This window comes from Triturus cristatus, chromosome 1_1 (genome assembly GCF_964204655.1).
Source record: "Triturus cristatus chromosome 1_1, aTriCri1.1, whole genome shotgun sequence".
Lineage (NCBI taxonomy): Eukaryota > Metazoa > Chordata > Amphibia > Caudata > Salamandridae > Triturus > Triturus cristatus.
This window is the reverse complement of record NC_140579.1, coordinates 923069064-923096248: the sequence shown is the minus strand read 5'-3', so window position 1 is coordinate 923096248 and position 27185 is coordinate 923069064. Positions and strand designations below refer to the sequence as shown.

The 27185-nt window shown below is 47.7% G+C and overlaps 1 protein-coding gene across 3 annotated transcripts in view; it reads right to left on the bottom strand.

Moving 5' to 3' along the window:
* The window catches only part of REC8 (REC8 meiotic recombination protein), a 1025899-nt gene that overhangs the window by 740845 nt on the left and 257869 nt on the right, over positions 1 to 27185 (bottom strand). For all 3 annotated transcript variants that reach the window (XM_085650794.1, XM_085650795.1, XM_085650797.1), the window contains one exon: positions 20382 to 20528. In XM_085650794.1, coding sequence (XP_085506920.1) covers positions 20382 to 20528 — 147 coding nt within the window. The remainder of the gene's footprint in view (positions 1 to 20381; positions 20529 to 27185) is intronic.

Here is a 27185-nt window from a genome sequence, read left to right as displayed (position 1 = left end):
AGCGTTACCTTCGCCTTCTCATTTCAATTAGACAGCCGCTGGAGGAGTTTTTACTCATATCACTTTTTTCTTGAATCTAGTAAACGGTGAATTCTTCACACTGCTGCCATCTAGTGTCTCAAAATTTAACCATACTATTTTTCACGAAGCACCCAGAGAATATTTTCCTCGTTTCCACTTCGGTAAACAGCGAAGCCAGAGTCAAACACATTTATTTTAAATTAAATAGTACCTTCCAGGCCAGCCGCCCACTTTGTTTTTCACGAGCAAAATTATCTTTGCCAATCCTTCGGAAATTTCAATGTCCTCACAGCAAGGATCCCCAAAATACCTCCAAGAACGTACACTGTTTGATGTTGAGGTGTGTTGATTTCATTTATCTTCAGATCCCGTGATAGTCGCCATTGTAAATGTTTAAAATGATCAATATCTAGCCATGGGTTCAACACCAAGTAGAGGTTTTGAATATGCTACTTACCAGTATGCATCTGTTCTTGGCATGTAGGGCTGCTGACATTCATATCTGTGCATAGATCGCCGCCTAGTGTTGGGTCCAGATGATTGCACATTGTTGTCCTGGAAGAGTCTTCGAAGTATCACGAGATAGGTGGCTCCTCCCCTGGACTACAGTGCGCATGGGACTCCTCTCCATCCTTAGATTGTTTTTCGCCATTGTGGCAGTGATGGAGTAGATACAGTAAGTGATGACCATGCTATACAGTAATTCTGAGAGCTGCAGCTGCTACAAGCGCCGGGGAGGAGGGTGGGCGATATGAATGTCAGCAGCCCTACATGCCAAGAACAGATGCATACTGGTAAGTAGCATATTCAGTTCGAGGCATGTGGGCTGCTGAATTCATATCTGTGCATAGAATACATAGCAGTACCTCCTATTAGCGGCGGCTACCAGTGCCAGCTGCAGCAGTCTGAAAAAGAGTTTTGAGAACAGCCTGTCCTACAGCTGCTTGCTGTCTTGAGTGTACATCTACGCAGTAGTGTTTGGTAAATGTATGTATAGTGGACCATGTGGCTGCTCTACAAATTTCGTGTAAAGGGATGTTTCCTAGGAAAGCCATGGATGCCCCTAACTTTCGTGTTGAGTGGGCTCGTGGGGGAACCGTTAAAGTGCGTTTAGCTTTGTGATAGCAAATCTGAATGCATTTAACGATCCATCTGGCTATTCCTGCTTTGGAAATGGCGTTGCCTTTGTGTTGTGGAGAGAAGGCAACGAAGAGTTGTTTAGTTTTTCTAAAATCCTTTGTCCTGTCAATATAGTACATGAGAGCCCGCTTTACATCTAGTGTATGGAGCATTCTTTCCGCGACATTTTGCGGATTTTGGAAGAAAACGGGCAGTTCGATAGTTTGATTAATGTGGAAATGCGATATGACTTTGGGCATGAACTTGGGGTTGGTGTGTAGGACAACCCTGTTTGCGTGGACCTGAATGAATGGCTCCTGAATGGTTAGTGCCTGGAGTTCACTAACTCTCCTTAAGGAAGTGATGGCAACCAGGAAAGCCACTTTCCAGGTGAGGAATTGAATCTCACATGAATGGAGAGGTTCAAAGGGCGGACCCATCAGTCTGGTGAGGACCAAGTTGAGGTTCCACACCGGTGCTGGTGGGTGTCTTGGGGGAATTACTCGTTTAAGTCCTTCCAAGAAGGCTTTGATGGCAGGCACTCTGAATAAAGAGAGGTGCTGCCTGTTTTGGAGATAGGCTGCTATTGCTGTTAGATGGATACGTATTGAGGTGTATGCCAGATTGCATCGGTATAGGTGTAAGAGGTAGCAGATTATGTTCTGAATGGATGCGTCTAGCGGGTTAATGTCATTGTTGTTGCAGTAAATGACAAACCTCTTCCATTTAGCAGCATAGCAAGCTCTGGTAGTGGGTCTCCTGGCCTCCTTGATGATCTCCATACAGTCAGGTGGCAGGTTTAGGTAGCCAAACTCTAAGACTTCAGGAGCCAGATTGCCAGGTTCAGCTGTTGCAGATCTGGGTGCTGAATTTCGCCATGGTTCTGCGTTAAAAGTGCGGGTTTGATCCGTAGTCTTTGATGCGGCACCACGGAAAGTTCCAGAAAGGTGGTGTACCATGGCTGGCGCGCCCACGTTGGAGCAAATAGGATGAGTGTCAGTGAGTGCTGTCGCAGTTTGCGTGCCACCAGCAGTATTAATGGCGCTGGGGGAAAAGCGTACGCAAATCTGCCGGACCAGTTCATCCATATCGCATTGCCCTGCAACTGTGGATGTGGGAACCTGGCGGCAAAGCTTTGGCATTTTGCGTTTTCGTTTGTGGCGAATAGGTCTATCTCTGGATGACCCCACTGCTGGAAGTACGGTTGGAGTACTGATGGGTGTAGCTCCCACTCGTGCATCTGGTGGCTGTGTCTGCTGAGCAGATCCGCCATCTGGTTGTCCTTGCCGGGGAGGTGTTTCGCCATGAGGAATATGTTCCTTTGAATGGCCCACTTCCACATGCTCTGAGCCAGATGAGACAACTGTGGAGAGTGTGTTCCTCCCTGCTTCTGTATGTAGTACATGGCAGTCATGTTGTCCGTCCGGATCAACACGACTTTGTTGCACAGGTGTACTTTGAATGCCTTTATGGCTAGGAAGATTGCCATCAGTTCCAGAAGGTTGATGTGCATCTTCTTTTGCTGTGTCGTCCATAGTCCCTGCACTGTGTAATTGAGTACATGAGCTCCCCATCCCTGGAGAGAGGCGTCCGCTGTCAGTACTATTTGTGGAACAGGCTCTTGGAACGGTCGGCCCTTGCAAAGGTTTTGTGGATTCCACCAATGCAGAGAGTTGTATGCCCGACCGCTCACCAACACTAGGTCTTTTAATTGCCCGTGAGCCTGATTCCATTGACGTGCCAAGCACTCCTGAAGCGGGCGCATATGTAGTCTCGCGCGTGGGACTATGAAAATGCAGGAGGCCATCATGCCTATCAACTGCATGAATACTTGCGCAGGAAGGGAGTGCTGAGGTCGGAATTTGGAGATCAGCTGTTGCATGCTGTTGATTCTCACTAAAGTTGGCTGAGCTGTGGCAGCCAGAGTGTCGATCGTTGCGCCTAAGTTCTGTTGTACGTGCGCAGGTTGGAGACTTGATTTTGGGTAATTCAGTGAGAATCCCAGACCGTGGAGAAGGTGAATGGTGTGGGACATGTGGGTGGCACATTGTTGTGCTGATTTGGCCTGAACTAGCCAGTCGTTCAGATAAAGGGAAGACGTGAATGTGTTGTCTCCGCAGATGCGCGGCCACTGTTGCCAGGCACTTGGTAAAGACCCTGGGTGCTGTTGTTACTCCGAAGGGGAGAACTTTGAACTGATAGTGATTCCCTTGAATAGTGAATCTGAGGTATTTCCTGTGTGAAGGGTGTATTGGTATGTGGAAGTATGCATCCTTCAGGTCTAGCGTAGCTAGGAAATCCCCCTGACTGAGTAGTGGGAGAACCTGCTGGAGGGTGAGCATATGGAAATGCTCCGATAGTATATATAGGTTTAGGGGTCGCAGGTCTAGGATAGGTCTGAGCGAGCCGTCCTTTTTTGGGATTAAGAAGTACAGAGAGTACACCCCTGTGCCCTGCTGGTCGATGGGCACTACTTCTATTGCCCCTTTTGTGAGCATAGCAAGCACTTCTTGCTGGATTAAATCTAAATGTTCGGCTGACATAGGACGGTGCTTTGGTGGTATGTTGGGTGGAGTGGAAGTTAGTTCTAGACAGTACCCATGTTGGATGATGTCCCTGACCCACCTGTCCGTGGTGATGTTTTTCCATGCGGACAGGAACTGCTGGAGTCGTCCCCCGACAGGTGTTATGTGGTCGGGGGGTAAGGAGAGGGCGTCACTGTTTGTTTTTCGGAGAGGACCTGGTGTTGCCATAGCCACGTCCCCTGCCTTTGATGCTGGATCCACGATATCCACCCCTGTTGTTTTTGTCATAGGTGCTTTGTGCACCACTTTTAGTATACTGCTGTTGTGACCCCTGACCCCTTGTTGTGCCTATTTCCAGTGCGACGAAAGGAGCCACTACGAAATTGCTGCGTTTGCAGAGCCCCCATTGATTTCGCACTATCAGTGTCTTTCTTTATCTTTTCTAGGGTAGTGTCAACGTCTGGGCCGAATACGAATTCTGTGTTAACTGGTAAGTTTAGAATATTGTTTTGGATCTCGGGTTTGAAGCCGGAGATTCTTAACCAGGCATGACGTCTTAGCATGACGCTTGTGTTTATTGCTCTAGCCGCTGTGTCAGCTGCGTCAAGGGCGCATTTTATGGATGCATTAGTGAGGAGTTGTCCTTCTCTAATGAGTAGCTCCGCTGACTCCTTATACTCATCTGGTAGAAGTTGGAGCAGTGACTCCAGCGTGTCGTAATGTGACCTGTCATTACGTGCCAGGAGTGCCTGTGTATTAGCAATGCGCAGGATGTTCGCTGCTTGCGCTGCAATGCGTTTGCCCGATGTTTCTAGTACTTTTGACTCCTTGTCTGGGGGAGGAGCATCACCAGTCGTTTGTGAGTGGGCTCTCTTGCGAGCATTGGCAACCACCATGGAGTCTAACGGCAATTGACCCCTAATGTATTTAGGGTCACCGGGTGCAGGCTTGTATTTTTTTTCAATCCTAGGATTTAACACCCGGGCTCTTGTGGTGTCTTTGAAAATGTCTTTAGCAGGTTTGAGAACCTCTTTTAACATGGGCAGGGTTTTGACAGTTCTTTCTGAAGATGCGAAAGTGTCAAGCAGGAAGTCTTCTTCAATGGCGTCAGAGTGGGGCTCCACCCCATGATGAGCAGCAGCCCGTTCGATGAGGGCATTAAAGGCAGCCGTGTCCTCTGTAGGAGACGTTTTTACGTTATAGAGTTGCGCATCTTGAGTATGTGGCGCGACACTTTGGTCTGTGGAATCATCCCAGGCCTGATCCGGGTCCTGTAGTTGTTCATCAGGATCTACGTCCCCAGGGTAGATGGTATCCTCCCCGCCATAGTCCTGTATTGCGTCCGATTCGGAAGGGGTAGGAGAAAAGGACTGCGGATCTGAATGGAAGTGTTGGAAGTGTTCTTGTAGCACTGGTTCCTGCTCAGCTGGCAGCTTGCGTTTAAGAGGAATTTTGTATGGCTCCTCTTCCCTGACTGGCGTTATTTTGCGCTTGTGGAGCATTAACCTGCCAGTGTCGGCGTCGATAAATCGTGGCCCCGAAGAGTCTTGTTCGGTAAGGCCAGAGGTGGTGGACTGTGTGTGGAGGACACGTGTCCGAATTTGAAATAGTTTCGGTGCCGATGGCGGAGGCAGCCCAAACGTGATGTTGGTGGGCTCCGAGTGCACTCTACAAGGGGAGGTTGTGTCGGGACCCGAGATAGAGTGGAGGGTTGCCCGGTCACGGATGCGTTGTAAAGATGCAGAGACCTGCTGCACAGCGAACGCAGATGGTGGTTTGATGGGCACCTTGGTAGTAGGCGTCGAGGCCAGCCCCGACTTCTTTGTCGGAAGGGGGTCACTGGTATGAAGGGATGTATCGACAGTCGACGTAGTCGAGGACTTAGTCGGCATCGGTGCTCTAGGAGTCGACTTAGCCGGGGCAGCCATTTTGACTGCGGAGGTTACGGCCTTCGATGTCAGCGCCAAAGGTCTCGGTGCCTTGTGGTGCCCGAGGGCATGCTTTTTCCATGTATCGACCGCATCCGCTGCGGTGAGCTCGGCGCTGAAGTCTGTTTGTACGCGGTCGGAGCCGACGACTTTTTTCGGCGTCGGGGCAGTGGATGGTTTCGACGCCTTCGATCCGACCACCACCAGTTTCACTTTCGTTTTTGAAGGAACTGGAGCGATGGATGGTTTTGGGTCTAATAACCCGGTCGTCTTCGGTAATAGTGGCTCTTGCAGAGTGTTCGAGGCCGGACCGGAAGGTGGGGCCGAGGAGCCATGTATTTGATCTTGGGTAAGGCCCGAAGGCGATCCCTCGACCGGAGCCTGATGACGACGTACAGTTTCGGCCTCCGTTTCGACGGGTTGGCCAAGCTCTTCGGGAGAGCTGTCTTCTTCGGCCCCGTAGGCCTCGTCGAAGTCTCCTACCTCATCGACGGTTTCTTCACGTCGAAAGATCACCTCATCGTCGTCGTCCGATCGGGAATCATGTTCTGAAGCGGGGCTAGAGACTACTTCTTCCACGCTCTCGGCGTCCTCGTCCTCGGTGCTGAATATGTTGGTGGGAGCAGGCGCTGCTTGCTGTGCTTCGAGCCTCGCTGCCCGTCGATTCCGCAGAGTCTTCTTAGATCGGAACCGTGCACAGGCCATGCATTTCGATTCGTCGTGATTCGGCGAGAGACATTTATTACAGACTGGGTGGACGTCGATATGAGGGTACTTCGCGTGGCATAACAGACACTTCTTGAATGGAGTCCTCGATTCCATCGTCGATCGAGCTTCGAAGTTTGGACCAAACCGGTCTGAAAGTTGGAAGAGGGTGTGGAGCACTAAAGCTAGTAGTCGACACCGAACGGTAACTGTACCGACGAAAACTAAAGGCCTTTTGGCCTAAAACTAAGTATTCCTAAGTTGAGCTAAGATAGTTACATCCGAACCCAATGGCGGAAAAAAACAATCTAAGGATGGAGAGGATGCCCATGCGCACTGTAGTCCAGGGGAGGAGCCACCTATCTCGTGATACTTCGAAGACTCTTCCAGGACAACAATGTGCAATCATCCGGACCCAACACTAGGCGGCGATCTATGCACAGATATGAATTCAGCAGCCCACATGCCTCGAACATTCAAATACACCTCAGCCATCAATATCTTCACGGTAACTGCCTTTTCAGAGAATCCCCCAACATTCTTCATGTTCTATGTTCCATAGAACATAGAACAAAATACCATTTGATTTGTTAGTGTCATTTCAAATGTGGTATTTATGTTTTGATTTATTGTTAAGAGGGAGATGTGTGATATTATTGATTTATTGTTAAGAGGGAGATGTGTGATATTATCATCTCTATGGTTTTTTGTTCTATGTTCTATGGAACATAGAACATGAAGAATGTTGGGGGATTCTCTGAAAAGGCAGTTACCGTGAAGATATTGATGGCTGAGGTGTATTTGAATAAACCTCTACTTGGTGTTGAACCCATGGCTGGATATTGATCATTTTAAACGTTACATTATCCAGGAGGAATATGGTGCAGAAATGGGACATTTTAAGAATGATATGGACTCACTATGTGAAAAGTATGGCTCGGATATATTCTTGATGGCGGGAGATTTTAATCACAAATTAAACCCAAAGAAGTTAGATACCTGGTATATGGAAATCTTGGAGTCTCATGATATAAATCAAGCAAAGTTCCCTGAAAGCCTCTCCTCAATCCACGATGTAAAGTTTGGAAATTACCTAGCGACAAAAAGCCTTTTTTGCTTAAACAATAGGTTAGCCCAAGACTGTCCGGCAAAGAAAACTTTTAAACTGGGGACACAAAATTGCCCTATAGATTATGTTTTTATGCCAGTATGGAATTTTGTATTAGTAAAGAGCTTCAGGATCTGCCATAGAGAAGGCAGTGACCACAATGTAATGGAATTAGAGCTTGTAGATCTCCATCAGACTGCCTGCGATAATGTAATCGTACAACAGATGGATTATCCCAGGCGTATAACAACAAGGTGAACTGAAGAATACATAGAAAGGCTAACCAGGTTACAACAAAATATTGACCTAGGATGTGTGAGTGGCCTAAACTTGGCTTGGTATGTAGAGAAAATAGAACAAGTGGTACAAAGCCTTCGCATAGAACTCAGAATTGTTGCAAGGGTTACTAAGAGTAAACAAAATACACCGGCTAGACAAGGAAAGTGGTTCAACACAAATTGCCTAAATAAGAAAAGGGAATTAAGGAGAGAAGTGCGCAGTCTGCGTAAAAAATTTGATCAGAATAGGGCCGAAAAACTTGTTAAGCTAAAGAGAGATTACACCATGCTAACTGTAGTACAAAAAGAGCCCATAAGGAAACCTGTTGGGGAAAATTGTTGGAGGCAATCGAATCAAAGAACGTACGTCAGTTCTGGGAGCTGATACAATCAGCAACAGAACCTTCAGTTGCCTCAATGAATTGTGTGGTGGAAGAGGGTGCATGGGAGGAATATCTGCTGGAACTGTATACCCCGGGGAGAGAAATTGAAGAGGATGTATCACGGGACTGGAGTGGCCTAGTAGAAGACCTAAAACCAGATTTTTCAGTAGCAAACGTGTTTAACATGATAAAGATCTTGAAACTAACAAGAGCAGCAGGTCCGGATAACTTACCAGCCCTGATAATATAAAAACAAAGTTGTCCTGGTGGGCAGAATTCTTCTCGCTTATGTTTTTAGTAATCTTAGAATCTGGGATGATCCCAATAAACTGGAAGGGAGCGATAATAAGGCCGATACACAGGAAAGCAGATGTCAAAGAATTATAGATTAATTAACTTACTAGACATTGACGAAAAGATCTTTGCTAAAATAATATTAGGTAAGTTAAAAGATTGGGCAGAGCAGGGATCAATAGTTCCAGTTGAACAGGGGGGCTTCAAAGAAGGACACTCCACTATAGACCATTGCTTTGCCCTATGGGCATTGGCCCGGAAGTCGGTAGAGCAAAATGGGAAGCTGTATTGCTGCTTTGTCGACTTTCGGGCAGCCTTTGATTCTGTGGATCGTAATTGCCTCTGGGAAGACATGAAAAAGTATGGAATCCCGGATGGTATACTAATGATTCTAAAAGAGTTACATAGAGGGAATTGGGCCCAGGTAATTGGAGATACGCAAGGGTCACTAACTCGTAAAATAACTGCAGGGAATGGCCTTAGACAGGGGTGCGTCTTGGCCCCCTTGTTATTTGCAATTTCTTTTAGCAGACCTCCCTGCAGTATTAGAAGTAGAAAGAAGTGCTAGCCCTAGAATGAGTGGAAACAAAGTGTCCTGCCTTTTATACGCGGATGATCTTGTGATCCTTGATCAAACGGAGCTAGGACTCCAAAGGAAATTAAATGTTTTTAAGAACTACTGTGATAGAAAGTTTTTAACTGTAAATATGGAAAAAACAAAGGTTTTATGCTTTGGGAAAAGAGGCAAGAATTTTAGTTGGTTTTTAAGTCAAGACAAACTGGAGATAGTTAAGGAATATAGATACTTGGGTCTCTGGTTTGATGGTACACTAAAATTGTGTACTCACCTGGAGGCCCAAAAAGCGAAAGCCTTCTCGTCAGTTTGCGGGCTGAAAAATGTCAATAGAGAATATGGTGACATGTCAAATAGACCCATGTTAAAGGCATTTGAAGCAATGATCCCCCCGCAAGTACTGTACGGGGCAGAAGTTCTTAACCTGAGAGGTAAATGCGGGTGGGATCGTGAAGAAGGGAAGATCTTAAAAATGCTTTTGTCATTACCGAGTTGCACAATGATCCAAGTTATCAGAATGGAGTTAGGGTTAATAGCATGGAGTGTACAGACCCAAATGTCTTTGTTAAGATTCTGGAAACGCCAGGACCCAGGTGGAGTGCAGAAGGTCTCACAATGGTGCAGAGTGGAGATTCAATCTAGTAGCCTAAAATGGGCAAAGGATGTAAGAAGGAATCTCCAGAAAATAGCAGTGCGCCTTAAGGTGAGACTTTCGCAGCAATCCCTGGATGTAGATTTCACAAAGAGTACCCTCAGATACCAAGGGCAGATATATTCAAGGTCGTTGGACCTAGAATACATGGGAGTGAATAAATCAGTCCAGTGGTTAAGGAATTCATGGGCAAACGAAGCATGGTTCCCGTACTTGGATATCTTGCCTAATCAAGGGCTAAGGCATGACATTTTAAGGGTCCGAGTTGGCATTAAACCTTGGATGATGGAAGAAAAAATAAAAGCAGCAATGATTCAGACAGATGGTATTTGTAAATGTGGGCTAGGAACAAGAAACAACATTTTGCACATATTGCTTGACTGTACCTTGGTTTTAGCTATACGGAAATTGCTTTTACGCCCATTATTTTTAAAACACGAGATAAGCTTTCGTGCCCAAGCGGTCTGTCTACTTATGGAAATGCCATCTCTTGACATTGCAATCGCTATGGGAAAATATCTGAAAGCCATAAAAGATTTCGTAAGGGAGAAATTAAAAGAGGGGCATTGATTTTAATTTATCTTAGGCCTTTCCAATTAATGTGAGTTTTTAATAGTTTTAGGTGTATTTACAAACTGTGTATAATGAATTATGATTGTATGACAATGCCATTTTTTACAAATGTGTTTTATTAGTAACTTATTTGCTATAGAATTTATATTGTCACTGTTACTTAGGTTCCTATTGTGTTTAAAGTCTATGGTCTAAATAAACAAAGTTTTCTCTCTCTCTGTAAATAGAATTTGAGACACCTCTTGACATCAAGAGTATGTAAAGCCCTTTCCGCAGGTGATTGAGGATTAGGAAAAAAAGTCTTTAAAAAGACCGGTTCGTTGAGATAGAAGTCCGAAGGTACTTTAGGCATAAAAATGGGGTTAGTGCGTAGCACTACAGAGTCCTTAGTGAATTGAAGGAAAGGCGATTTAATAGTGAAGGCTTGAATATCACTGACCCGCCTAGCTGACGTGAGTGCCAACAGCAGAGACACTTTCAATGAAAGAAACTTCAAATCTGTCCTATGAATAGGTTCAAAGGGGAGTCGCATGAGCTGTGAGAGCACAACATTAAGATGCCAGGATGGAGGTGGACGGCGGATGGGAGGCAACATGCGAAACAATCCTTTGAAGAACTGCTGAATGACCCTAGAGGAGTACAGAGAGTTGGAACCATCCTGACGAAATCTTGAAATAGCCGCTAAAAATACTTTAAGAGTAGAATGGGAAAGGCCTGATCTTGCCAAATGTAAAAAGAAAGGCAAAATTTGTTCCGGTTTTGCATGGATTGGATGAATGTTGGCGGCTTGACACCACAGGCAAAATCCTTTCCATTTGAGCCTGTATGTCTTTATTGTGGAAGGCGCTCTAGCATTGGCCAAGACTTCCCTACAGTCCGAAGGAATGCTTAAGTGAGCGAATTCAAGGTGCTCAGGCGCCAGGCCGCTAAGCGTAGAGATGCAGGATCCGGGTGGCAGATCTGTCCCTTCTGAATGGATAGAAGGTTTGGTATTGGTTGCAACTGAATGGGATCGCATTCGGAGAGAAGGAGAAGTTAGGTGAACCAGAACTGGCGAGGCCACCTAGGAGCTATGAGTATTAGGCGACAAGGTTCATTCATCATTTTCCGGAGAACCCTGGAAACCAACGGTATCGGTGGAAAAGCGTAGGCATAAATCCGCGACCAGTTCATCGAAAACGCATACCCGCACTATCCCTTGTGGGGAAGCCAGCTTGCGAAGAATGGGCATTTGCGGTTTTAACTGGTCGCGAACAAGTTCATATCGGGTCGACCCCACTTCTGAAAAATACGATCTAAAGTTGGTTGATGGAGCTCCCACTCGTGATTGGAAACTGTCGACCTGCTGAGGGAATCCGCGAGGACGTTGGAAACTCCCGGGACATGGATTGCTGTTACACTTATCCGATGTCGGATCGCCCAATCCCAAATTTGCTGGGCTTGCTGAGACGGTAAAACGGATATTGTCCCTCCTTGTTTGTTTAAGTAATGCATACTTGGCATGTTGTCCGTTCGGATCAACACAGATGCTCCGAGAATGATGGGGCGAAAAGACTTTAGGGCCAGGAAGATATCTAGCAACTCTAAAAGATTGATATGCCAAGCTTGTTGTTGAGCATCCCATTTGCCGCTGACGGTGAGCCCTTGCAGATGCGCTCCCCATCCTTCGAGGGAGGCATCCGTGGTGATGACGAAACTTGGAGCTTCCACTAGAAATGAGCAGCCTGCTGTCACATTCTTTGTGCAAGTCCACCAGTGAAAGGCTTCCCGAATCCGAGAATTGATGTGGATGTGATCGTCGAAGTATCCCGAAACCTGCAACCACTGTTTGTTGAGCTCCTCTTGCATAGGTCTCATCTTGAGACGGCAGTTGGGGACCAGGGGAATGCAGGTTGACAGCATCCCCAGAAGTGACTTGAACTGCCGGACTGAAACGTACTTTCTTGATTGCAACAGTTGGGCAAGTTCGAAAAGTTTCAGTTGCCTTTCATTTGAGACACAGTCTTGTGTGTCAGCAGAGTGACTATGGTGGCTCCCAAGAACGTTCTCCTTTGTGATGGCCCGAGGTGAGACTTGTCGAAATTGACAGAGAGGCCCAGAGATTGGAAAAGAGACAGACATCTCTGAGTATGGGCGTTTGCGACTGTGAAAGAATTCGCCTTGATAAGGCAATCGTCTAAATAAGGAAAGATTTGAATTCCCTCCAGTCGAAGGTGAGCTGCCACCGGTGCTAAGACCTTGGTAAAGACACGGGACGCGGAACAAAGTCTGAAAGGAAGGACTTTGAACTGGAAGTCCCTGCCATCCACTCTGAACCTCAAGAACTTTCTGTGTCTGGGGAGAATTGGTACATGAAAATAAGGTGGGTGGTCATGTAATCCCCCGCCGTGAGGAGTTGAAGAATTTCTTGAAGAGTCAGCAGAAGGATAACTTTTTTAGATATTTGTTGAGGGACCGAAGATCTAAAATGGGGCGCCAGTCTCCCGATTTCTTTCTTATTAGAAAAACCTGGAATAGAAACCGATTCCTCTTTGCAACTGAGGAACTACCTCGATCGCTCCCTTTCGTAACATCAAATTTATTTGGGAAAAAAGCTCTGTGAGGTGAGCTGGAGGTGGTCCTTTGGGAGGAGTATTCGGAGGAAGTTTTACAAATTCTAGAACATGACCTCTGGCCACATTGTCCAAGACCAATTTGTCTGTTGTTATAGCTGACCAGTTTGAGTAAAAACGGGATTCTTCCTCCAAATTTTAAAGGGGTAAGCGGTACAGCAGGTGGCAGCTGTCACTGCTTTTTAGACGTATCACGTCTGCGGTAGGAAGACTTTCTTCTGTTTTGTGAATAAGAGGTAGTTGGTTGTTGCCTGAAGGACTGTTGACGATGAGATGAGTAACGTTGGTTACTCTGATAGGACTGATATTGTCTTTGCTGATTATAGCCTCCTCGTCCAGAGAAGGATCCACGGCCTCTAGCGCCACGAAAAGGGGGTTTCCGAAACTGCAGAATACCAAGAGATCTTGCTGTCTCTGTATCCTTTTTAATGGCCTGGAGGGCCTCGTCCACATGCTGACCAAAAAGAGACTCGCCGTCAACAGGCATATCAATTATTTTAGCCTGAACTTCCTGGCGAAATGATGTAGCTTTTAGCCAGCCCTGTCGCCGCAGGACTGCGACACCTGCCAGTTGTCGAAAACCTGTAGACGCAACATCCACAGCCGAATCAATAATCTCAGCCGAGATTCGTTCACCCTCCTGAAGGATAGCGCCTCAGACTTAGAGGGCTCAGGCAACATGTCGATGTAGGGAGAAATGTCCAACCACATCTGTCTATCATATCGACCTAAGATGGTCACTGAATTAGCTGCACAGACGGTTGTTGCTGCCATGGTCGAAACTTTCTTTCCAATAGCATCCAGACGTCTCCCATCCCGATCAGGAGGAGCTGACAGTGGAGAAGAGGGATTCCGCGCTCGACGTTTATCTGCTTGGGCGATAACGGAATCTGCCTTTGGCTGACCTATCAGACATACTGGCGAATTGTCTGGTGCCTTGTATTGAAGGAGGAACCGTTGTGTTGCCCTCTCCATGAGAAGATGAAAACCTCCGATGTCAACTGGAGGAGAGTCAACCGGAGCAGGAGTAGATGGAGACGGAGTTTGTATCTGGTAGTCGTCCCACTCTGTCATGAGTGATCTGTCATCCAGTTCACCTTCCTCCCTATCGTCATCCGTGGTGTGAGCGTCCTGACAGTGATGCGAAGGTACCGGAGAATGTGGCCTGGGCGACCTCAATGCTGATGAAGATTGAGGAACAGGTGTAGGTGGTATAGAAGAAGCCGATTCAGATGGAGGGAAACGGCGATAATAATCGTCCAACATGTATTGCAGATTATTTAGAAGAGCCAAAGGCATTTGGGCCGTAGTAATTGGATCTGGAGCTGAAGGAACAATCTCCTGGCAGAAATCCTCTTCTTGATCCACATCCTATTTAATGAAGAGCTCGGAAGGGCTCCTGGCAGTACGAACCCAATAACCCTCATCCGATTCTTCATCATCCTCTTCATAATCCAGCAATCCCACGTCTTTGTAGCAAAGAAGGCGTTGCTGTTGACGGAGGCAACTGTGTAGATGGCGTCGTAGACAATGCAGACGATGTTGTTTGCGTAGACGAAGACCAAACCTGAAGAGCCGTGCATGAAGACAGTTGTAGCGTCGACGAGTGTAGGAGAGTGGCATCGACTGCATAGTTGCCCCAACGTTTTGCTGATGTTTTAACTGTTTTATGACTCTAGCCAGGCTGTGGCCCTGCTATCCAGGACCCCAGCCTATCTGCTTCTTCTCTAAACTGATGTGAGTACTCTAGGTACCTACCAATTGGATACTGAGGACACCCTGTCAGCCCCTTGTAGATGGTACCCCAGGTACCCAGGGCATGGGCCCCTCACAGGCCTACCAGAGGCTGCAGCACTTATTGTGCCACCCCTGGGACAGCCATACAAACTGACACCACCAGACCACTACTGTAGTCTGGGTAAGGTGGTGCTTGCACCCCTTACAGGGATATAGGTATCCTGTATCCCACTTAATACAACACATATATCCTCATGGGTCACCCCTAAGGCAAGCCTTGCTAATCCTACAAGGCAGGGTGCTGAGATATGTGTGAGGGGGAACCCCTACCTGAGTAGGGCCCCTCTGCAACCTTCGTAAAACTATTGCTGGGTTGTTTGTAGTGCAGCCATACCATATACTCTTAACCGCATTATAAGTAATCACGATAGTGTGATAACTTGAGAGTGGCTGCACAAACCCATGTCGTGTTTGGTGTCAAACATGTAGGAATCCTACCCTCAATCCAACCATGGGAGTGAGGGCATGATTCCCCCCTGCTAGAGGGGCGATATGGTAAAAGCGGCAGAATTTAGACACCAATTTAAAAGTGCACACGTAGTACAAAATGGATGCTACCCGCCACCCACACGACTCTGGCTGCCTGTTGCTGGGCAGAACTCCAGCCACGGCAGCTGGACAATAGGGATCGTGTTGCAGGGAGGTGCTCCCACCTCCCCAGACCGACTATGTGGATTGGAACTGGGTGGGTGCACCATAGGATGTCTTTCAGACTTGCACGTAGGCTTCTCCAGTGCCTACTTCTGCATACACCGCCTCAAACCGGCTCAGGGGCATCCTGTCCCCTGCCCAGGCGGGAAACCACACAAAGGGGAGAGGGTGTAGCCACCCTTTCCCGCCTGAACCCTCATTAGTGGGCTCTGATCTGGACACTCCCCTAATCTTTGGATAAAGGTGAATACAGGGTCCTCAGAGCCTCAGATTATTCTTGGACTTCACAGACTTGAACTTCGACTTGCTGCCGCACAGCTAAAGGAAGAAATCTTCCTTGGGGCAAAGGAGTTACCCCCTGCTTGGCAGGCACCTGAAACACTGCAAGTGACCCGGTTGGAACCTCGCTGCTCCTACGGACATCGACGATTCTTTCCTACCTTGAGGTGGGTTTCCAAGCATCCCAGATGCCAGTGAGTGTGCACAGCAAAGCTCAGCACCGTGGACCCCGTGGGTGCCGAGATCCCCCATACCCCAGGACACCGGCCACCTCTTGCACAGCACCCGACCCCGACGAGTGGGGAAGTTGTGCTTTGGCCCATTATTGAGCCAACCTCTCAGCATCATCTGTGCCAAAGATCAACGCCCTAGCCCGCTCCGGCGACCCGTGGGCGCATCTTTACGCACGCCAAATTGCTGCCTCCCGCAGTCCCTTGTCTCTCGACTGGTGAGCCCTAGCGGAGGTCAATCTTCACTTCCAAGAGTTCCCCTGGTTGCTGCAGGCCTGCTCTTCAGTCTCCTCGCTGGAGACCTCGCACAGACCTTGTGGGTCTGCACCTGTAGCTGTTTTGTGTTTCTTGCGTGGGTTGCGGTTGCCAAGGCTTAGTGGATCCAATACGGACACTAACACCGCAGCGACCCTCATCCTTCGTGGGACAGTCGCCCTCCAGAAGCTGGCCTTCCTTGACGCCTCCTGGACCCCGTGGATGACGATCCAAGCTACACCTCTTCCACCTGGAAGCACTCGACATTGAAGGGCTCCTTCTCCTGAGCCCCCTGGCCACTGTGCCGTGACCCAGACTCTGTCCCCTCTGCTTTCAGGTCCTTCTCTTCAAGATCTACATTTTCAATCTTCACGACATCGACGATGCTTCTTGCTAGCAGCAGTTCGTCATGTTTTGCCATTGAAAATCAGCCCGCGACCCGACATCGAAAACGACCTATGCACCCGGCTTCCCTGGGGCAGGTAACAGTGGTACCTCGGTACTCTCGTGGGTGTGGGCCGTTCAAAAGCTTAACTCTACAGTATTGAACTTGAACTCCTGCTAGAAGTGTTTTTAATCTTGTAAAATTCAACCGCGACATTCTCCAAAGGCTTTAATAGAGATCCCGACAGTAGCTTCAGCCACTGCACGCGTCTCCCGTGGGTCCCCTTCCTCACTACCTTGGGTGGTTTCACAAGGGGCCAGCGACCCTAAATGCCCTAGGCATTGTCTGTAGAATTGTCGTGGTTCTTATACCACTTTTTTTATATATGGTTTGGTCCCCCCCTGGGGCCCTATGATTCCAGTGCTATTTATTGTAACTATCAATGCTTGTTTGAATTGTATCTTTACCTCCAGCCTCATAAAGAGACAAGTGGGATTATTCTTAGAATAAATACATATATTTTATATATATACATGTGTGGACTACTCTTTCTTTTGGTTATTCAAGAGGTTATCTATTGTAAAAAAACAATAAGCTTAACACTCCTTCAAGACTTAGCCTGAAGGCTGCTCTCCACAGCTACCACTAGGATAGCTTTCTTTAAAGGTTGTCTTTTAACCTATCACCATAGGAGTCGAACTGGACTGGTGCAAGGTGTCCCCTATAACTAGTGGACAGCATATGCCAGGCCAACTTCTCACAACGAGGTAGCCGTCGACGAGGTAATCGTCGACGAGGCGGAAGACGATGAAGTGATCGTTGACGAGACAAACCTCAACGATGAGGCGGCCGTCGACGAGGCAGCCATCAACGAGACTCTTCATTTTCGTCGTCTAAGGAACGTCGACGGTAGATCTCACTTCCTTCGTCGACAAGACTGGATACCAGCATCGATGACGATGATGCCAACGACATTATCATCTGCGACGTGAAAGTAGCAGTCGTCGTCGCGCCAACGGTAGGCTTCGTCGACGAAGACGTCATAGAGCTCGTCGACGAGGGACCCCGTTTCTGAGGTAAATCTCTGTCAGAAACTTGTTTTGAAGCCAGAGACTTCACAGTCTTTCTTGGGGGCGTAGAGGAATAGTTTTACTCTTAGAAGGTGGAGGAGCCTTTTTTGAAGTAGAAGGCAGCTCAGCACTCTTAGAAGTGTGCTGCTTTTTCGACACCTTAGCCCCAGGAGAAGATAAATCTGTGTCAGCTGTCCTCTTCCTAGAGGAAGAAGTCTGGACAGAGGCAATACTCCCAACTTCAGATAAGGGATTGTCCTGATCTTTAATCTTCTGTAGCCACAGAAGTAGACGCCCTTCTCTGTCCCTCAGAATCTTTTGTGGGAAAGTTCTGCAGATCTTGAAGTCTCTCACCTGGTGGTCAGGATACAAGCAGTAAATGCACCTCTTGTGGGGATATTCTGAAAACAGCCTGAGCTTCCCACAAGATTCACAAGGTCGAAAGAGATTTCTTTGAAGAAGACATCATAAAATGAAGAATTCCTGAAGAAACCACAGAAATACTGAGCAGAGCTCAAGGAGACTCCCTTCACACGAAGTGCGGTAGAAAATCTGAGAGCCTGAGCCTCTGAGGAGAACATTCTGGGTGGTGCTGTCGCCTGATTGGCTGTAGTTTGGACTATATATAATGACTTGGACGAGTCATGAAAGTGGAGGATTTTTTCCTTTGGTTTCTGACTACTTTACTTCCTGGTTCTAGGTTACCTATGATATGATTTCTATATGTATATATATTGCTATTTTTATGTACCGTGGGACTTCCACTCCGACGACGGGGAATGATTCAGGCATGTGAATCTATGAAAGATACCCCAATACTGGAGAATGGGCTTTCTCCGCCAAAGCACTCTAAGAAGGAGCAGAGCCCATGCACCGAGGATTTGCTTCACTTCAGAAGAGGTGAGCTAAGAATAGCTTGGCACAGTGTGCTCAGATCGATCCTTTGCCATCAGTTAGGGAAAACACTCTGGTGAGATCCGCTACCCCTCCTCAGGTTGTGTAACCAAGCTGCACAGTGTGCACACAACAAGATCCAGGGTCCTGGTTGCGCCAAGGCCAGGCAGGTCACAGCCAATGGCACTGCAGCAGTGGCTCCAGCATGGCAGTAATGTGAAGAGGAGGCAGACATTTGCTGGGCCTCACTTCTTCATGCGTTATGAGGGTAACATAGTGAACCGCTGTCGCAAACCATTCCAATAGGACATTCAACAGCATAGGAGCGCAGGAGAATTCCGGAGATGAGCACTGTGGCTGAAAGAACAACAATTCAGTAAATTGCATTCCACTCTATAGCACTGGTGAGAGCCACATCAGACCGACTGAGTTGACAGAAAGTGATCCAAAAGTGTGGGGTTGGTGTCAGTGCTGTCTCCACCACAGTTTATTCTCCAAGTTGTCTTTGTCACCAGTGATAGGCATGATGTAAATTAGAAAAGTACTTCAACATGTTTTATTATTAGTATTGAAACAAAACCAACAGCCACCTGCCAAAGCTCTCAGCTACTCATTTTGATGGACCCAGGAGTTGAGTCAGCAACATTCTAAATGTTAAAGGTGAGCAGGGATAAATAAGGGAATCAGGAAGAAAGTGAAAAAAAATGGAAGAACAGTAGTACACCAAAGATAAATAAACTCACGGGAAACATACTTAGGTAAGAACTCTCTGACCACAAGACTAAGGCAAGGGTACAGATCTAGAAATTACTACTTTGTTTAAATGATAGGTCTATTTATGAAGGCACCGATCTGACCTTTACATGTCAGTCAGGAGAAGGCCGGAGATAAATCTAAAATGTTTATGAATTTATCAAGTGTAGCATTACGAGACAATCCCAGCCTCTAGGTGCCAACACATAACATACAAATTAAACAGATCAATAAAAGGGACAGAAAAACTGAAATATCAAAGCCAAGATCAAGAAGATCGGCCTTGATTTGGCTCTTGGGAGATCGTTCCAAGGCTTGGCACCTATAACTTTCAATTATTTCCCCTTAAGCCTGGAAGGCACCAATTTAAAATGTGTAGTTTCCTTTGTTAGAACATAGCAGTCTGGTGAGCTGATGGTAGTAAAAGTGAAGTCAGCCAAATAAACAGGTGCATGTCATGTAAAGCGTTTCATACCAGCGTCAGGCATCAATGGTGTATCTGTTTTTCTAAGGCGAGCCATACTAATTAATTTTTCTATGTGTGACATGATCATGCTTATTATTATTAAGCCCAAGACATATGAAGTCTGCTCTTATTGAATTTTGGAGTTTGAAGATCTTCTTTATGGGAAGGCCTAAATAGTCATATAGTGGTGCATTCTAGAAAAGACAAAAGCTTAAATTAATAGTTTACAATTGTCAGAAGCTAGCAATGAACAGACGATGGCTACAGCATATAGGTGCTAAATGCATAAATTCACAGTGGCCTACACTTGTGGGCTGAAAGACACATTGGCATCAAACATGATTCCCAACATTGAAAGCTACACAAACCATTGTGGAAAAGTACTAAAGCCTGGAGCCCAGATAGGAAGCAGAATCAGATTATTTCGCCTGCTCAATAGCACTAGGACAGTTTTGTTGGCATTTAAGCAAATGCTATTGGTGTGCTTCAAGTGTTTTATAGGTAAACAGTCCTCAAACAGATTTACCATAACGGAATCATTACTGAAATCGATCAGTAGCTGGATATCATCCATGTAAAGGTCACATGTGGTGCAAGATGTTTTAAGAAGCTATGCCAAGGGAAGCAGTGAGGGTCATGGGTAATGCAATATTCTAAAGGCACAGATTTGGAATAGGATCTTCTTAACAAATGATTGTGAGCGCATTTGAAGGAAATTATTTAACCAAATCCATGTTTTTCCTAAATCTTGGATTCATTTTACTACTAACAAAATTGAGTTAGATGCTGTGTTACAGACCTGGGTCACTCCACTACCCCTGGCACTCACCCTTGTCTGGCAGTGTGTCTGTGGATCTGCAAGCAGCTGCCTTATCACCTCCGGTGAGATCTGCGTTACCTGGTCAATGAAGCGTAGTTGGCGTCGTTGTCTCCGTGGCCCAGCTCCTGGTAGCTCGTATATATCCGCGAGCTCCAACTATAGGGAGAAGTAGAAAAAGTTCTTTAGTTCAGATAAAGGTCAAGGCCTCTAGGCGATGACCCGATATCATGCATGTACAATGGTGCGTGTGTTTCGACTACAATACATACTATTTACTGATATTTTGTATCATGCTTAATGGATCTCGAAGGATATGCAACAATGAATCTATCTAAGTTATCTACTTATTCCCAACTACGTCACTGTGTATATGGCAATGTCGCCTCCACTATCATATATAAGAACCAATGTATTGCCAATCAAGTTCATCCAGTCCTGTTTTTTTCTTTCCATTCTGATACTTGTTGTTGTCGCAATCATTCAATCTACTCACAAATAAAATGAGGCACCTTGAGCTATGTAATTAGTTTTCAAAACAGTTTTTATTTACGGAAGTGCAAAATGTACCAATTTCCAAGTAATTGCTAAGGAATCAAAACACTCCTAGAACTCTACCATTCTTACTACTTTAATGTCAGTACAACATTGTGCTTTGAAATCGATAAGCCAGAATTAATTGATAAAAATGGTCTTGAATGGGAAAATCCAAAAGCCCATCCAAAACATCTACTTCCCTGAGTGCCCTGTGATGTTCTGACCACTATTACTGTCACAACGTGTTTAAAATAAATTATTTACTGCCAACCATCTCAATATCACTTGAATGATCTTTTAAACATAGAAATGGGGCACAGACACGATGTCTACTTCCTACGACAACCACTGCCCCTATGCCAGCTTCAGTAAAAGGCTCGTCTGTGAGGCTTTCATTTGCCAAGAATAACCATCATGGCCGGGTAAGGTATATATGAGGTAAGACTAGGGTTCCCATCCAACTACTCAAGACTCTGTGCCATTAAAGAATTCAAACATTTAGACAGTACCTGAAAGCTGATGCAAGCATCTGTCATTGAAAATAAATATCAAAACGCAGAAAGTATAGGTAAACCCATCAAATCAGCTGTGGGTATGGAGGACCACCTCTTAGCTGTCTCAGGGATGCTGAGACTGTGACTGCCAGCTAAGCCTCCAGAAATTATGCTGGCACATGTCCACTGGAGGCAAAGAAATATCAGGGAAGATTTGTCAACAGACTGGTGAGTACCTCCTCTTCACATCGCACTCCTAGACTTAAGGTAGGAGACCCTGCTCTCTGGCTTCTTCGCCCCTGGATCCCTGAAATTGCAGTTCTGCATGCATGCTCTGCTGAGCTTGATGGCGCAGGACTAAGGAGAGAGGTGAGCGAAGAACGGGCTCCTGATGACCAAACCTCACAATTTCTTCGGGGATATTGTTTCTTGGACAACTTCCCCATGATCAAAAATGCTTGATCCACATAGGCAGGTGTGTTTCAGATCCGCAGGGCTCATGGGCACTGCTTTGCCATCCGCTTCAATTCTTGAGTAGCACAGAGGACCAGGGAAAGTCCTTCACCACACCAACTTGTTTGGGCAAAGCTCCTTGTCTCTGCAACACAGCCAAGTGGCACAAAGGGATCTTTTCACACAACCAGCAAAAACAACTGAAGACAACAAACAATATCCACTAATTCTAGAGCAATTTTGCAGAAATGTCTAATCCATAGTATCTTACCAAATTGTACACAAATCTATAGGTTGCTGCTATGAAATTGTTGGTAATAGGTATGCATCTAAGCAATTCTACAGGAGCTATGTTTCCTCAATTTTATTACACTAGAAGGGCCAGACGTACAAAAACATTTTGTATCTGCAAACCCTATGATTTACAAAATCACAGGGTTTCCATATGCTAAATTTTTAACAATGTACTAAACCCATTTTGCAAGTTGGAAATGCATTCCTAACTCACAAAATGGGTTTAGCGACCCACGCCGAATCACAATTTAGGAAGCGCAGTAAAACTGCAGACTTGTATGGTATATGTCAATGATTTGCAACCCCAATTTCGGTCTCAAACCACTGACACCTCAAACAGCTCTTCCCTATGAGAATCATTTTGAATGAACTTTGGGGAGGTGGTGGGAGAGCAGGCAGTGTTCTCCTCAATGTCTTCCCAAATGGGAAACGTTTTTTTTTTTTTTTTTAAGGAGCACCGATTCCAAAAGCTTCTTGTTTAGGAATGAAAGCAGAGGGATGGTGTTTTGCTGTTTCTCACAGGCTACCACCCATGTGTTTGTGCGCAATCTCAGGGGTGTCACATATAGCGACCTGCCTTCTGATAACAGTGATAAAAAATAAACAATCTAGTGAGCGAAAGATTATTCAGTGTTTGCCATCCTAATAATACATATTAATAAACAATTCACTTAACTGCCTGACAAGACCGTCCTCAAGTCTCTTGTGCCATGGATCTTTCTGGTAGGAATGATGGATTAGGGAAAAAGCCAAAACGTAGGTAGAAAGCACACATAAGATATGTAAGAACTAGATTCAAGTCCCACTGAGGCATTACGAAGGGAACAAGAGGAAAAAGATGAGTAATGCCCTTAAGGATGCCATTTACAACAGGGGACTTGAAAAGAGAAGGCTGATCAGGAAGCCTAAGAAAGGCTGAAATGGCCGAGAGGTAGCCCTTCAGAGTGCCCAGAGCAGAGCCCTGCTGGGCCAAAGAAAGGAGGAACAACAGAACCTCAGAAAGAGGGGCGGAAAAAGGATCCACAGCCTTTGCTGTGCACTGTGCCACAAATTTGTTCCATCTGCAGGCGTATACCGTCTTAGTGGAGGGATGCCTGGCTGCCAAGATAACATCACAAACTTCAGGAGGCAAGTCAAATGACGTCAACTGCCGCCGCTCAATCTTCACGCAAGGAGGTGGAGGCTGGACAGGTTCGGGTGGAGCACCGTCCCCTGCTGCTGTGAAAGAAGATCCTACCGAAGAGGCAGTCTGATCGGAGGATCGATGGCCATATGTAGCAGCTCGGGATACCAGACTCTTCATGCCCAATCCGGAGCCACAAGAATGACTTTTTCTTCAGCACTCTGGGCAGAAGTGGTATTGGCGGAAAGGCGTATAGAAGACCACAACTCCACTTGCGACAAAAAGCGTCGCCTAGCGAGTGCCGCCTTGGAAATTCCAACGCGCAGAATTGCTGACATTGCGCCTTTTCTTCTGTGTCGAATACATCTAGCCAAGGCTCTCCCCACTGTTGAAAGAGACCTTGCACCACCTCCTAGTGAAGACGCCATTCGCGATCCATCATGCACCTGCGACTGATTTGGTCCGCCCTGGCGTTCAGGGAACCTGCCAGGTGTTGAACCACCAGGGATATGCCCTGATGTTCCAGCCATGTCCAGAGACGGTGGGGGCCTCTTGACATACGGTCCACGACCCCACACCGCCTTGTTTGTTGCAGTACCACATGGCAGTGGTGTTGTCCGTGAACACCTGCACCACTCTTCCCCGGACAGAGGGAAGGAATGCTTTGAGTGCATGACGAAACACCTGAAGCTCCAGATGGTTGATGTGGAGCCCGGACTCCGCCGGAGACCAGAGGCCTCTGATCTCCGCCTCCCCCATGTGGCTGCCCCATCCCAGAAGTGATGCATCGGTCACCAGTGTGAATTCTGGTTGGGGAAGGGAGAGGGATCTGCGGTCGACCCAATCCTGGTTTGTTAGCCACCACTGCAATTGGTGTGCAGTGCCCTCCGAGATCTGGACGCAATCGGACAGGTTCCCCTGATGTTGTGCCCACTGGAACTTCAGGTCCCACTGCAGAGCCCGCCTATGCCTTCTGGCATGGTCCACCAGCAGGATGCAGGAGGCCATCAAGCCCAGTAGCCAGAGGATCTTCCTGACCGAACCGCGGGATAGATGCTGAAAGATCGGAATCATAGCCCGAATATCCCAGACTCGCTGTTCGGGAGGATAGACCCGAAACTACGTTGTGTCCAGAACCGCTCCGATAAACAAGAGCTTCTGAGAGGGAGCCAGGTGGGACTTGGGCACGTTGATGAAGAACTCCAGCGAATGCAAGAGGTCAGCCATAGTCTGGAGGTGGGAGACGCCAGCCTGGGGCGAGCCCGCCTTCAAGAGCCAGTCGTAGGGGAAGACTGGAACCCCTGATCTGCGCAGATGAGCTGCGACCACTGCCATCACTTTCGCGAACACCCGAGGGGCGCTGGTAAGGCCAAAGAGGAGTACGGTAAATTGAAAGTGCTTGTGGCCTACCGTGAACCGTAGGTAACGCCGGTGGGCCTGCAGGAAGGAGATGTGAAAGTAAGTGTCCTGCAAGTCCAACACTACCATCCAGTCTCCAGGGTCGAGGGCAGACAGGAGCTAGTGGCATCTTGAACTTCTCCTTCCGGAAGAAGCGGTTGACGTTCCTGAGATCCAAGATAGGACACAGGCCTTTGTCCTTCTTGGGTACCAGGAAGTAGTGAGAATAGCCACCTCGACCTACTTCTGGGACAGGAGCTCAATGGCCAAGAGTGCCAAAACTTCCTGCTGGAGAAGGCCCAGATTATCCTCCGACATGTGATGGTACCGAGTGGCATGGATGATGGGGTAGTTTCAAAGGGGAGGGAGTAGCCCCTTTGGACTATTTGCAATACCCACCTGTCCGACGTGATGGTGTGCCAGTGGGGGAGGTGAAGGCGAACCCTGCCGCCTACTGGCGATTAATGGCCCTGAAAGGTCGAACTAGGAGGGTTTGGAGGCTGCGGCAGAGGGGGCTGTGGTGGACTGGCTCCCAAAACCACAGTGGTGGTTCCCACGTCCCCGGCCATGCAGGGGCTGTACAGCTTGCGCTGGCCTGTGGCTCTGGGCGGGACATGCCGGGGCACCCCTTCCGTACCCACGAAAGGGGCGAAAAGCAGACTGCGTAGGGCGGGTGGTGGAGAGGCCCAAGGACCTGGCCATAGCCCGAGAGTCCTTAAAGCGCTCCAGTGAGTTGCCTGACCTTGTCGCCAAATAGGCGGCGGCCATCAAACGGCATGTCCATAAGAGTGGATTGGACACCCCCTGAAAAACCGGTCGACCTCAACCAGGCGTAGCGTCGAAGGGCTACCGACGGGGAAATCGTTCTGCCTAGTGAGTCGGCGGTATCCAGCCCACAGCGGATGGTAAACTTTGCTGCGTCTCTCCCTTCGACAACTGCATGGGAGAGTACGGCCCGGGCCTCCTCCGGGCACTGAGGCAGCACTTGCGCCACCGTATCCCACAGGGAGAGGGTGTAACGGCCCAACAGACATGCAGTGTTTACCAACCGTAGTCCCAAGCTGGAGGAAGACATCTTCTTCCCAAGATGGTCCAGCTTTTTTGTATTCCCTATCAGGTGGTGCGTTAGGGAATGCGTGTTTGGAGGTGGAGGCTTGGACTACCAAGCTCTCAGGGGTGGGTTGTTGGGAGAGGAAAGAGGGGTCGCCTGGTGCCGGGCGTTGGCGTCGGGCAATCATCATATCCACAGGAGCCCCTGTGTTGGGCCTGTACCAGGTGACTAAAAGGATGTCAGTGAGGGCTTCATTAAACGGTAGCAGGGGTTCCGAAGAGCTTGCTGCCGGTTGAAGCACCTCTGTCAGGAGGTTAGTCCTGACTGCCACCATAGGTAGCTCGAGCTGGAGAACCTCGCCCGCCATACGCAGCACGATGGCGTAAGACGCTCCCTCCTCCGTAGCCACGGTAGGAGAAGACAACATCTCCCTCCCAATCCTCCTCACCATCTTCTGGCTGCCAATCTGGTCTAAAAGAGCCAGGGTGGAACAAGGGCACAAAAGTACCCATCGGCGCCGGATCCGACGTCGGTCGACACCGGTCCGACTCAGTGTCTACATCGAGGTGGAGGCTGGGAGTGACGTCGGCTCTGTCCCCAGCCGACGCCGGCTGCAGATGTGGTGCCGGTGGAATCGGCGCCGGGGGAGGTGTAACTAGGTTGACCGGCGCTGATCCGGATCCAGGCCTGGATCCAAGGGGACCCTGCGGCGCCAAGGCCAGAGCCGCCGGCATCGAAGGCCCAGGGCCCCCAGCCGAGTCCGCGGGCCCGAACGCAAGCCGGCAGAGTCGGGCAGGCCAAAGATGGCATGCATCGCTTCGTAAAATTAGCGAAACTGAGCTGGGGTCGCTCCAGGTCCCGGGAAGGGAGGGAAGTCCGGAGTCGACCCTTTGGGCTCCGCATGCGGAGCCGGGGAGGGGCTTCACCCGCATCCCTCGACGTGTCGGCCGACAGACGGGGAGAAGTCAAAGTGTGCCGATGCTTCTTCGACTTCTTCTTGTGCTTCGACTTACCTGACCCGAGTGCGAAGACTTGGAAGAGAAGTGATGATGGTGACTCTGCAACCGGTCCCTCGACCTCCCACGCGACCGGGACCTCGAACAACGCGAATGGAGACATTTGAATGTTTCCATACATTGGGGAAGATGCCATGACAGAATGCTGCAGAACAAAGAGAGCACACGAGACCAAATGGTCACAGAGACCAAAGAAGACTGTTTGTTTTGGTTCCCACTAAGCAAGAGCAACAAACCAGTAACTGTACTTTTCTTTCTTTTTGATCTTTATTTCGACTTCGTAAAGTCATAAAAGAGAAAGCAAAACATATACAGTCAAATGTACACAATAGACAAACACCCAGCATAAAAAATTACATCAACTTCAAGAAGTATATAACAAAGAGATGAACTTCATATAATACAGTTAATATTTCATATCTTCAGAAAGGTTCTTCTAATATTCCAAGC